Raw genomic sequence first — 12,683 nt, forward strand, 5'->3', positions numbered from 1 at the left:
TGGTATTGCTGAAATCCAATAGAAATCATTTTGTCCCATAGAACTTTCAAGTTGTTACATGATAGTGTACATTCGGGAGGGTATATACAGCCTCGTCACAGCTCCCGTAGACTGTGTCAGTCCTTCGTTATGCTTTTCCTGCGCAGTATGCTCAATACGGAGAAGACGTATAGTTGCAGATGCGCCGTGAATGTGTAATTTCGGTACAGCAATTGAGTCCCTTAATCCACGCCGTTGTACCGCTTCCATTGCTCAACGTAGAAGTGCGGGTCGGCAGCACCCTTCGCCAGGCCTTTGTAATCACCCGACTCGGCGTAGACCTGACGACTCACGAAAGGGGTAAGCTATATACGCAAACTTCTGTTAGCGAACATGATGCCGAGGCAATTGGCAGTCTTCAGACATTCAAAGCTGTCGACGGAGGCTGTGCTTGTTCCCTACCTTGAAGTCTTTCAGGTTCTGCGGCACGGCATATGTCCGCACTTTATTCCACTCGATGATATATCCTCCGTGTCTTGTGTGGCGACCCATAGAGCCAGTACGGTTGCCCTTGTAGAAGCCCTTGTTGACATCCTTGGTTGTCAACTTCAGGTGACGGTAGAGTCCGACACGAAGGGGTAATGTCGGCCTCATGTTGTCGGGGTTTATGTAGCGCTACCCACTGCGGTCGTTAATGGCAACGTTTGGTGTTTTTCGATGTATCAGCGTGCTCAGGACCGTATGCGGGGTGAGTCAATTCCCAAAAATGCAATCGTTGAAAGGATGTCACGCGGGTGTTGGGCGCATCTTGAAATTTCCCTATAGCCAAAGTCTAGCGCAAAGATGTCCCGGCGGTTGGCGTTGTTCCGGCTCCGAGGGACGGCAGCAGAAAGTCGACCCACAACTCTACTTAGCTGTTTCGCTGGCGAAGCTATGCACTGACTTTACTGGTGGTTGCTATCAGTAGCATTTCCCAAGTCTAAAATAAATAAATGTCAAGAGCAAGTGCAGCTGGTCGAGATTGAGATCCGTCGAAGCCACAGTATTTTCCCAGTCTTTTTCGATGAGTATGGCTTTCTGCAAGGTAGCTCTCGACCCCTACCCACCACCTTGGCGAGGGGCATTAGCTAACGGGTTCACGGACTGTGCTAGTAAGGGCATTCGCTGTTCCCCTCGCATTCTAGAAGAGCTCCTGGCGCAGGTAGGCGCGCAAGCAGCAATATGGACGGATACCCGCTGGGAAGCCTCGATCATAATGTACCACTGATAATCTTTTCGGGCTTGACGTCGACATCTTCAGAGATTGAGCTCGATGTGAACCTGCGAGAAGAGGCAGCGCTGCTTCGCTCCGATCTGCCGCCTTTGGACAGTAAAGAGGCAGAGCTTCTGGCACAACATTTTGAGAGTGTAAACAATGAAGGACATTCGTGGAAAGGCGTTTCGCGAGAAGAACCATATCGGCTCCGCATAAAGACCGTAGGACGTGTGAGTGACGTTACCGCCATGGATATTATGCTCAGTTCTAACGGCCCAAAGACGTATCCTTTACCGCCGAAACGCGCCTCGCTTCCAGAGGATGCCGAACCTACGAGACCGAATCCGATACTGCACTCTCCATTCTCGCCCCTTAGCCCAGTTTCGACCTTGTATCCAGATGGTTTAATGAATGCGCAGTGGATACAGAAGCATCAGGAAGTGGTACCCAGTGTCTTTTCATGTTGCTACTGCCTATCGAACGATCCGGCTGCAGGAACACTACAAGACAATCGAATAAAGGCAGACATTAACAGCATCAAAGCGACACTGACAGAAACTGGCTACAAAACGCGCCTGGCAGTTATTTTCGTCCAGCGTGAAGGAGATGGAAGCTCACCGTCTATTACCGATCAAATCTCGGAACGCCTCGAGAATATTCGAAAGGGCACGGCCATGGATCCTAAAGCTATATTCTACATCCATCCACAAGATTCACCATCGGACCTGAAACAAGTCGCGGACAGTATACTAACCACTCTCTACGGGACTGGTATTGAGTACTATAGAGATCTTGGCCGTCATTCGCGGAAGAAGCGCTCTCGTGGCATGGTACCACAGCCGACTGTTCCACCAACATCTGGCACATCTCAAACGCTCTCTATGCCGGATTGGAACTTTCGTTACGACTTCAAAACTGCAATATTCTCAGAATTCCGACAAGAGTTTGACCCTGCCATTCGATCGTTTGAGCAATCATACGAAATACTTCTAGGCCAAGATGTCATGGACACGATACCTAGCTGGAGTCCTCGTTGGAATGAGGCTCGCTTACTTGCCGATATTATTTCAATACGCTGCTTGCGACTACATCTCTGGATGAACCAGCCCAGCTTGGCAGTGCGCCGCTGGCAGGCGCATCGAGACCGGATTGGCGGCCTAGTTGATAGCAGAGGGAAAGGAACAAATAACTACGGATGGCAAGCATGGGAAGCGCGCTGGGCCCTAGCCATGGCCCAACTCATAGAAAGGGTGGAGCTGCCTGGTCTTGCGCCATCGACTATGAACCTCTATTTGCAACCCGAAAAGGCTGTTATTGGCGAACGTTTACATCCATGGGAGCTTCTCCACCATACAGGCTATTGGTATCGTATTGCTGCTCGGCATATCGGCGCACGACGAACTCTTGCTCTGATGATACCAGATGAAGACCGGGCGCTGCCGGAAGGAACAACGACAAGAGATTCACAGCATTATGACACATATTTGTGTCCACCACCCTATAAAGAGTATCCCATAGAAGGGGGCGGGGTGGACCATGCACAGCTGATTATCGATTGCTTAATTGCGGCTCGAACTCAATTCCAGGGCCGAAAACAACTACGCATAGCTGCTGAGCTGTCCCTTGAATGCGCTCGCGAGATGGCCAGACGACAGGACTGGCAAGACGTGCTAGCAATGTTACGTCCGCTATGGGAAGATCTGTCGTTCCGCGGTGAAAACTGGGTTGATATAGCAGAAGACCTCTGCTGGTTGATGCGCCGGGCTGCCGTCGCAGCAGGCCGAGGTGAGCTTGTGGTGGCCATTGACTGGGAACTGCTTGATAACAGTAGGTTGGATGTATGCCTTATGATGGAAATAAGATGCTGACAGAAATTAGAATTCGCCAAACGTCCTTACTGGCACTACGACCTTGACAAAAGCCTCGATGGCATGAAGCTGGAAGCAAAGCCCTCTGTAAATGTTTCCGACGGATCAGCGACAGGCTTTCTTTCTACATCATTTGTTTTTCAGAACAAGGAGAGCAGAGCGGGCGACGTGTGCAAAGCCCAGCTGTCTCTCGTGTCTAATGCAATGGCTGGCTCGGCGCCCGTCATTCTGTCGAATGTACGAGTCGAATTTGAAGGTAGCTTGAAACCGATAACACTGGAACATACACCATCAGGCGATAAACCAAGTGGTCGCCCAGTCTTAATCCGCCTAGTGGCCTTGACCGAGGAATTTCCAGAGGAGCCAGAAGAAGATTTGCCGACGAAGCTGCACGGTAGCTGTGACTTGACATTGGAAGCGGGACAGCGACTTGTTATTGAGATGGCGATACCGCTGAGAGAAGCAGGCGATGCCGAGCCATTATTTACTACAATCGATATGGCAACAAGAACATTTGATTTGAGTCTGTCTCTGCCATTCAAAGACACGGATGCAGCAGTAGGATGGTTTACGCCTAGCTCAAACAAAGCTCGCAAAGTTCGGGCTGACTCCAGAACGTTGAATATTCAACCTCGCCCACCGAAATTGGACATCAAACTTGCCCAACAGTTTCAGCAATATTACGCCAACGAACCAATCGCGTTGGACGTTGTACTACACAATAACGAGGACGAAGCGGTAACAGCAAAACTGGACGTTTATGTGTTTGGTAAAGTGATACCTATGCTTCGCGTCCGAGCAGGTGGCAAAGATCACGCCACTGACTCTCAAGCCGAGGAGGAGTCTGCTCTTACGGGCATCGTCCTGGGCAAAATCGAAAGTTCGGCAGCGCGAGAGGTTGTTCTCGGAATCGACCCCACCGATGGCCCGGTGTCTTATGAGATACAACTAAGAGCAACGTACCATTTGGAGACTGATTCAGCTACACCGATTATACAAATTCTGTCGGTCCAGCTCAATTTGGTGAACGCCTTTGAAGCAAACTACGATCTTGTTCCAAGATTACACCCTGAGCCATGGCCAAGCCTTTTTGACCCGGAAGGCTTGGATGACATTAATGAGGACGACGGGAAGCAAAGCATGCCTATTGGGCTTATTCAGCGCTGGTGCCTCTTGTCTCATTATGCATCATTTGCACAGGAGGATGTTCGAGTCTTGGAGACGGAAGTAGAGGTGACGGAACCCGTTGGTGGCGCACGCTGCACCGTACGCAAGCTTGGAGGCATCACGGAAGCTGAGGGGCTGTTGGTTGAGCCAAAGACTATGCATGAAGCGCAGTTTGAGATTGAAGCACAAAAGTTACAACTGGAAGATCGCAGCGCCGTTTCGATCGATCTGGCGTTTAAGCTCAAGTGGCGTCGAGCAGGCTCGGCGTCTGACAGTGCGTTGAATACCACAATTATGCCTGTCGGCCGATACCTGGTGTTGGGTTCGGAACCGCGCGTGCTGGCAACTGCTCTCCACGGACCGGCCGAGGAGACTAGCACCATGCAGCTGGATATTACGATTGAGAACCCTTCTAACCATCTACTCACTTTTGGATTGACGATGGACCCGAGCGACGAGTTTGCGTTTTCTGGGTCGAAGCAAACAACACTGCACATGCTTCCCATGTCGCGACGCACAGCCACGTACCGGCTCCTGCCATACAAGAGGGGCAGCTACATCCGGCCAGGTCTAGTGGTGCGGGACAAGTACTTTCAGAAGGTGCTCCGCATCATACCCACAGAAGGCATGAAGATTGATAAGGACGGTCTCTTGGTGTGGGTTCCTGGACCGGAGTAGGAGGATGAGGCGAGCGAGCAAGGCGAAGAGGAAACCGAAGACGAGCATGACTAGAGTAAGATGTGTCTGACGATGATATGGGCATGGAAAAGGCGCAATATGGGGTGATTTTCCTACATGGACGATGTTACAAGATACAACAGTTTCAAGAGAATGAAATTTCTACCATGAACAATGGTAGCAGAGCAACGGGGACTCCTTGCTAGTGCTGAAAGAAATTTCCGGATTCGCAGACTTGAATTATAGAAACCAAGCAGCCATGTGTGTAATCTGAATATCCGGCACGGCGGCAGGGTGGCGGCGCTGATGTGGGCCGTAGGGCTAGCCATTGAGTAGCCAGTCCTTGGCCGTAAATAATGGGACTGGCGGCGCTGGAAGCCAGAAGGACGGACAAAAGCCGGAATTTGACTATCCATATAAACGATGCTGTCGGCGGAGAGTGGCGTGTCGATTAAATTAAAAAATTACATGTTGAAATTTGCAAGTGGTGGCGTGACGGAGGAGCATGTATACTGGCGCGACCCCATGACATTAGCCGGCCGAGGCGTGAATCGATGCAGTCTTGCTTTTCTGCAACGCAGGCTGCCTAGAATACGCTCGTCATCGATATTGAAGTGCGCTTTTTCACTGAACTCGGGAAAATGGTGAAATTGGTTCTATACTGGTAATCGTCACTGGTTCCGCGTTGTCCTGAATCTGGCTAGCCCAGTTTCGCCCCCGCAGCAAATGGTCGGACATCGGTACACTTCAAGTCCGGGATGAGTCTATCACGTTCGGCCTCGGACAAGCCCGATTCACTTGTCTAGCCTCGAAGTGGAATGGGGTGGGGAGGATGGGGAGTTTTGGTTTTTTCCTTCTTGGCTCTTGTCAGGGGACCTGGGTACAGCTTCAGCCCTGCCGCGGCGTGCAAGAACGCGCAGGCTATTGCGTTGCAAGCGTCGTGGCCCGTCTCGGACGAAACGACGGAAAACGAACATGGACTCTTTATACATTGCCGCACTAGTTACTAGACTGCATCCGATCGGAGAGAGAGAGAGAGAGAGACAGTTGGATGAAGTATACATGCAACTCAGACAACTCGACAAGGTGTATCCTGTCTCGGCCCGGCGCACGTGTCGGACTGTGCTGATTGTTGAGCATTTAAGCCGCACAGAGATCGCATCTCTGAAATGTATCAGATTGATGCGACCCTGGTCGTTGGTGATAGTGTACGACTCTCGAGCGTGAATGGCGGAAATGCCGAGTGGTACCCCCCGGCACATGGCTCCCTTTTCCCCCCCATCCCGGGCCGGTTGATGAACGACTTGGCATCAGAACTAACTTTTACCATTCCAACGCTAGCAACAAAGCAGGTCTCTGTCTCGCCACTCCTCGCATTCCCAAAAAGGATGAGAATTCAATAACAAGTCTGCTCTCCTCCCCTATCCACCCTGACATTGAGAGAGGAGAGAGAGAGAGCTAGTCATCTCATTGGTCCGCTCGGATCTCATCAACCACATCATGGCAAACTACTAATAGACAAGTCGTAAGACTGTGCTGTTGTAGGTGGAGTAAAAGCAAGCATCCGTGAGCCACAATGCGAAAGACTCAGCAAAGAAAAGAAAAAAAAAGTTAACAAGGGACGCTAAAGCAGAAAGGGCAGCGACAACGATGGCGAGTCTGCGTAAGGATCATCGGCCATCGGCACCATGCCTGTCCGCGCGACGGACGGACGTAAAGAAAAAAAAGGATGCAGGGGGAAGCGAGTGAGAGCGATGGTGGTCGTGGCTTGCGTGCGTAATAATAATAACGGGTTGAAGCTCTGTGCAACGGCCGTTGCTGCTACCGCTTTACCAACTTACCTGCCCACCTGAAACCACCTTTATTCTTTGCAATCCTCTTTTCTGTTTTTTTTTCTGGTTCGTCACCTTTCTTCCTTTTTTTATTTAACATTAGTCTTGCCCCCATTCTCGCACTGACTCTTGGCAACTTTTGATGCCAGACTTGTGAGCGAGGCAGCTTCCAACCCTTCCGTTTTACAAGCAAATAAACCCATCTTCATCAACCCCCAAGACCTTTTCGGCCTTGTTTTTCGCCTCGGAATCCTCAGCATGGTTGCGGCGGCAGCGGAAAACGTCGAGTCGCGACACCACTCGTCCGAGAAGTCGCGGCCCGACAACACCACCACCATCACCACCACCACCTCGGCGCAACAGGAGCAGCAGCAGCAGCAGCAGCAGCAGCAGCAGCAGCAGCAGCAGCAGCCGGCGGAAAGCCTGCAGGACGCGAGCGAGAAGCAGCACGATGCGACGACGAGCCAGCAGTCTGACGAGCCCGAGTACCCCGGCGCGACCAAGCTCACCCTGACCATGTTTGCGCTGTGCATCTCCATCTTTCTCGTCGCCCTCGACCAGACCATCATTGCGCCCGCTCTCGGTGCCATTACGAAACAATTCAGCAGCACCAAAGATATTGTGAGTTTTTTTTTTTGTTTCCCGTGTTTCGTCCTCTCTTTTACTAACAACTGTCATTTCAAAAACCCTTCCAGGGCTGGTATGGATCCGCCTACCTCCTCACCTCGACTTGCCTGCAGCCCATCTACGGCGTCATCTACCGCTTGTTCAATATCAAGTGGACCTTTCTCGCAGCCATCTTCATCTTTGAAGTCGGCAGCCTGCTGTGCGCCGTCGCGCCCTCTTCCGTGGCCTTTATCGTCGGCCGGGCCATTGCCGGCATGGGCACCGCCGGCCTCTTTTCCGGCGCCGTCGTGATTCTCGCACACTCTCGTATGTCTATAGTACTCCCAATCCCATCCCATGATGACCCTCCCATCAACACCGGCTAACCCGCGCTGCGCCTCGCCCCTCCCATCTTCTATAGTCCCCCTTGCGAAGCGCCCTCTCGCGTTCGGTCTCATCGGCGGCATGTGGGGCATCGCCTCCGTCGCCGGCCCCCTGCTCGGCGGCGCCTTCACGGACAAGGTCACCTGGCGCTGGTGCTTCTACATCAACCTCCCTGTCGGCGGCCTCGCCATCGCCATCGTCATGTGGGTGGTGCACATCAAGCGCAACACCAAGTTCTCCGCGGGCCTCTCCATCGGGCAGCGCATCTTGAAGCTCGACCTCATGGGCACCGCTCTCTTCATCCCGGGCATCATTTGCCTTCTCCTGGCGCTGCAGTGGGGTGGCGCCGACTACCCGTGGCGCAGCTCGCGCATCATCGGCCTCTTTGTCGGTGCCGGTGCGATTCTCGCTCTGTTTGTTGTTGTCCAGTGGTGGCGCGCGGATCAGAGTACCTTTCCGCCCTTTCTGTTCAAGAACAGAAGCATTGTTGCCGCCATGTCATTTTGCTTCTTCTTCGGCGCTGGCTTCTTCCCTCTAATCTACTATCTCTGTAAGTCTGTCCGCAGCAACCATCGTTGAGAACGCAGCTAACTGTCGATTTTCAGCACTCTACTTCCAGGCGATCCAGGGCGTCAGTGCCGTCCAAGCCGGCATCAAGTGTCTCCCTCTCCTCCTTGCCACCGTCATCTGCTCTGTCGTCTCCGGCGGGTTGGTCTCGCGGTTCGGCGTGTACAACTACATCATTGTGCCTTGCATGGTGCTCTTCTCCATCGGTGCCGGCCTCATCACCACTTTCGACACCCACACCCCTCTCCGCGAGTGGTTTGGCTACCAGGTTCTCGCCGGTCTCGGTATAGGCGCTGGTTTCCAGATTGGCGCCGTCGTTGTCCAAACCGTCTTGCCTCAGGAATGGATCCCGGTAGGTACTGCCTGTGTCCAGTTCTTCCAGAGTCTGGGGGGTGCCATCTTCATCGCTGTTGGCCAGACTGTGTTCCAGAACGGCCTCATCGAGGGCATCGAGAGCGCCGACATTGGTATCGAGGACCCGCGCATCTTCATCAACAGTGGCGTCTCGCAGGCTAGGAATATCCTTGTCCAGATGCACCGCGAGGATGCTCTCCCGCTCGTTCTCAATGCTTACATGAAGGGTCTGCGCAATACGTACTACATCACCCTGGCCTGTGCTATTTGTGCCTTTTTTTCTGTTTTGGCTCTCGAGAAGAAGTCAGTCAAGAAGAATGAGCAGAAGCAGGTAGATGCCGAGGCTACGGTTGCTTAAGTCCGCTCCATTATAAATCCATTGAATCGCGGCGTTGTTGGCTTCATTTTCTGTATTATTTTGGGTATTATTTGGATTGTTAGACTGGTCGGTTTGCATGTTGGAACTATTGGATATAAACAACTCAACACATGAATATATTATGCACGTAAGCTCAACTTCTTACGCGGCCAACTATACCTGAGCTTTGCTATTGAGAATCTTTGGGTGGTTGATCCCAAACGTCCCGATTGTGTAGGCCCTTGACTTGTGGATCGGTGCCAACAAATCGTAGTACCCAATCCCTGACCAACCTAGTCTTGACGATCTGAGGATTCTCCGCTGCATCGTCAGAAGTATCAGCAGCGGCAAGCGCTCTAGAACCGTAACAAGGACGCGCGTCCTTCCTCTTACTCCAGAGCAGGTGCACCTTTGTCTGCCCGCGCCGCAGGCTCTGGCCGTAGACCTTGCCGCGAAACACGTGCAGCGCGACATTCTGCAGCAACACCACGTCCTGGCGGCGCAGCCTGAGCAGGTCGCTCGCCGCCGCCGCCTCCGCCGCCGCCGCCACCTCGCTCGATAGCCAAAACGTGACCGCGAACCCGGACCTCGTGTCGTCGCCGAGGAGTACCTCCACCAGCGAGAGCGTCTTGCCCCAGCGGGTCGTGACGGAGCGAGGCTGCGCGACGGACAGCACGCCGGCGATGACGTTGAGCGTGACCGTCTGCGGCTGCAGGGACAATAGTTGCTTCGCGGACGGGACATCCTCCAGGTCAGAGAGGTGCGCGGGCGGTATGCTTGGTGCGGGCGGCCGCTGACCACCGCCGCCGCCGCCGCCGGCAGCTCCGGTGGCGGCGGGTGCCGAGGAGTTGGAGAGGAAGGACGTCTCGTCCAGAAAGGTCGTCGCTTCGTCGTCGTCATCATCTCCCGGCTGAGAAGAAGGCAGCGAGGCGTGGATTGCGAGCGACTGCTCACAAAACTCGGCGAGTGCCGCCGCTTCATCTTGCTGCCCTGTTGTGCCGACGTCGCGTTTGTCGTATGACGGCGTGAGCGAGGACGGGCAGAAGAAATCGTTGCTTCCCGGCTCCTCCCCGTGGAAGCTTCTGTCCAGGAAACCGTGTGCCTGGCTGAACCCCGTGTGAAGCGGCCTCCGGTGGAGTGATAGTGAGCGCCACGGCGCGATGGTCGCCGGCGGTGCGCCGTGGTGGTGGCCGTCAGCGCGGACCTCGGCCGCATCGATGAATTGGTGGAAGGCATCATAAAAATACTGAACCGTACACTTTTCTTCGTCTAGTGCATACGGCAACGGCGCACCCGTCAGCAACACAATTCGTGGAGGCATGGGGGGTCCTTGTTTCCTTGATTCACGCCCATCCACAGGCAAAACAGGCATCAAGTGGGCGGCGCGCTTCAGGCCTCTCTGCGCAGCGAGTCCAGTCGGCCTTATGTATTGCGATTAAGAATACATAAGGCCGTCAGCAACAGTTATGATGATTTCTTGGAGCCCACCGCTTCAGCAGTAACTGGTACAGAAGGCGACACTCGTAGTTGCTTTGGAAAGAGGTGGCGTGAGCTTGAGTGAGGTTGCCGAGGTGTAGGTTTCACGGTCTTGGGCCGACAGCTCCATCTAGCTCAGCAGCCGACGTAAACTATTTTACTTAGAACATAAAGTAGAATAAGTCAAAGCAGCCTAATGTCAATAAAGAGATACCAGCTAGACCATTTTAATTTGTAACTGATAGCCTTCTTGGCCCCACGACGAACTCTGTTCTGCTATTCAATCACTCTACCACCGCTTGATGCCAGCGTTTGTTCCACGCAACCTGATCCTCACAGCTCGTTTCTCGCCACCAACTTTACCTCCCAGAAAAGCAGTATAACCAAAATGAAACATGTCGATAAGCCCCGAGGGTTCAAGATCCGGCACTGGCGTCAGCTTTTTGACGCCTGCATTTCCAACCGCGACGCACTGACAGCAGCTGTTGCGGAAAATGCCACTTTTGTCGTCCTTGACGCTGAACCGTGGGCCCAAGATAATACCAAGGCTGCAGAGATTGGCATGTCCATCTTACAGATGCCCGACACCCCTATTACGCTGTGCGACGACACTCCTAGTCCGCTGCCCGAGACGCTCAGCGAGTTTTCCGAATCCTGCCGAGTTGAATCACACCGAATTCTCTTCTCCGACAGGACGAGAAGCGCAAGGCGGAAAGCGCACCGGTTTGGAATCGAGCACGAAATTCCCAGTCTCGATGCCGCGAAATTTATCACCAGCCTTGTCGATACATATAGACAGAAACACAAGCTCGATTCAGTAGCCAGCAGCCAACAGATTGTATTTGTCGGGTTTGACGTGCGGTATGAGTTTCAATTGCTCTCGACTATATACACGACTTTAACGAATTACTTCACATCATGGCTGGATGTTCAAGAGCTGGCGCGACTTTCAAGCAACGTCTATAAGCCTGGTTTGAGCGAGACTTTGAAAGCTTGCGGTTTTGGACGGCAAGCTTTGACCGACTTGCACAGTCTGAACGGCAGACACAACTCTACCACGGACACGGTTCGTGCAGCCGCGATATTACACCACCTCTTCGCCCGGGATGGCAACCACCTACTCCGGATAGCAACGTCTGATCGAAACGCCAAACGCCTCGCGAAGAAACGTGTGGGCTTGTGCGGCGCAAACTCTACCGACCCGAGGGTATGGATTGGAGCGAGGCCGAAGCCGAAAGAGCTTTACCCGTATACTGCAAGAGTGAAGCGATCCACTGGGGACATTCTGGTCTCAAGGGCCTTGGTCAAGATCTTTGCAGAGCACGAACCCGTTGCCATTGGGATCGCCAAGCAAAACACAAACCGATACGGATGGGTCTGCCTGCCCAGTCTCAGCGCCCTCCATCATTTTCTCGAATCTGTGAACGGTTCCGTGCACCCAGAAGGCGGCACTTGGATCGCCGTGTCGGACTATGATCCTCAGATCATTCCCGCAAAAGATGGGCGCGAGCTCAAAGATCGGCTGCATGCAAAAGCTGATGAGAAGCGTGAACAACGCCGACTGAAGCGGCTGGCCAGCGAGACTACTCTATTTTTTTGAGCCCGCAGCTCATCCTTGGCAGTACACTCCATCGATATGGCGTACCACGGAGAGGTAGTTCTGCACCGGCGTCAGCTATGAATATAAGGCCTGATAAAATCACCAAGTAATTGGTGGTGCTACCTTTTGCTTTTGCGCGACATCAGCGCCAGCGCTCAAAAAGCCTTCTATACACATGCCCACGCACGCATACGAACAACCCTCTAGCAAAAGAACTGTATCCAACCTTTTATCCATGTGCCTACGTGCCTGGTTGTCTATGTAGCTGTATAGAGGGTTTCTTGGTGCGTTATTCGTGTGTGCGTCTGTATGTGCGTGTGTATATCTGTGTGTCTGTCTAGGAGGGAGCTAGAAGTATAGGAGGGAGTGTAGAGGCACATAACACTGAGAAACCAGCAATGGTTGACTAAGTTTGAGAGCCATTAGACTGTGGGAAAGATTGTGACGGGATCCAGAATTCTCACTCGGCCATTGCCGTACATGCTGAGGAACGGGGCTGATTCTTCTTATAAAGACCATCTCGTGGTTGTTGGAGCAGTCCATAGCAGATTAACTGCTA

At 53.0% G+C, this 12,683-nt stretch overlaps 5 protein-coding genes across 5 annotated transcripts; 3 read left to right on the plus strand and 2 right to left on the minus strand.

Annotated features, from left to right (window-relative positions):
* Positions 1 to 221: 221 nt before the first annotated feature.
* On the minus strand, positions 222 to 633 carry V2A60_006147 (mitochondrial 54S ribosomal protein mL41; the record flags this gene model as incomplete). The annotated part of the gene is made up of 2 exons (XM_083257444.1): positions 222 to 344; positions 442 to 633. 2 exons carry the CDS (start codon positions 631 to 633, stop codon positions 222 to 224), a joined length of 315 nt encoding a protein of 104 aa, XP_083113570.1.
* A 567-nt stretch (positions 634 to 1,200) lies between these two features.
* V2A60_006148 (putative Gryzun trafficking through golgi-domain-containing protein) lies at positions 1,201 to 4,947 on the plus strand (the record flags this gene model as incomplete). Its single annotated transcript, XM_083257445.1, has 2 exons — positions 1,201 to 3,061; positions 3,113 to 4,947. The coding sequence occupies 2 exons, from the start codon at positions 1,201 to 1,203 to the stop codon at positions 4,945 to 4,947; spliced, it is 3,696 nt and encodes a 1,231-aa protein (XP_083113571.1).
* A 2,090-nt stretch (positions 4,948 to 7,037) lies between these two features.
* On the plus strand, positions 7,038 to 9,048 carry V2A60_006149 (major facilitator superfamily domain-containing protein; the record flags this gene model as incomplete). Its single annotated transcript, XM_083257446.1, has 4 exons — positions 7,038 to 7,400; positions 7,475 to 7,712; positions 7,807 to 8,319; positions 8,375 to 9,048. The coding sequence occupies 4 exons, from the start codon at positions 7,038 to 7,040 to the stop codon at positions 9,046 to 9,048; spliced, it is 1,788 nt and encodes a 595-aa protein (XP_083113572.1).
* A 190-nt stretch (positions 9,049 to 9,238) lies between these two features.
* Positions 9,239 to 10,369, minus strand: V2A60_006150 (uncharacterized protein; the record flags this gene model as incomplete). Its single annotated transcript, XM_083257447.1, has 1 exon — positions 9,239 to 10,369. The coding sequence occupies one exon, from the start codon at positions 10,367 to 10,369 to the stop codon at positions 9,239 to 9,241; it is 1,131 nt and encodes a 376-aa protein (XP_083113573.1).
* A 543-nt stretch (positions 10,370 to 10,912) lies between these two features.
* Positions 10,913 to 12,124, plus strand: V2A60_006151 (uncharacterized protein; the record flags this gene model as incomplete). Its single annotated transcript, XM_083257448.1, has 1 exon — positions 10,913 to 12,124. The coding sequence occupies one exon, from the start codon at positions 10,913 to 10,915 to the stop codon at positions 12,122 to 12,124; it is 1,212 nt and encodes a 403-aa protein (XP_083113574.1).
* Between the last annotated feature and the right edge of the window lie 559 nt (positions 12,125 to 12,683).

The sequence above is a fragment of the Cordyceps javanica genome, chromosome 4 (genome assembly GCF_051103115.1).
Source record: "Cordyceps javanica chromosome 4, complete sequence".
In the NCBI taxonomy this organism is placed as follows: domain Eukaryota; kingdom Fungi; phylum Ascomycota; class Sordariomycetes; order Hypocreales; family Cordycipitaceae; genus Cordyceps; species Cordyceps javanica.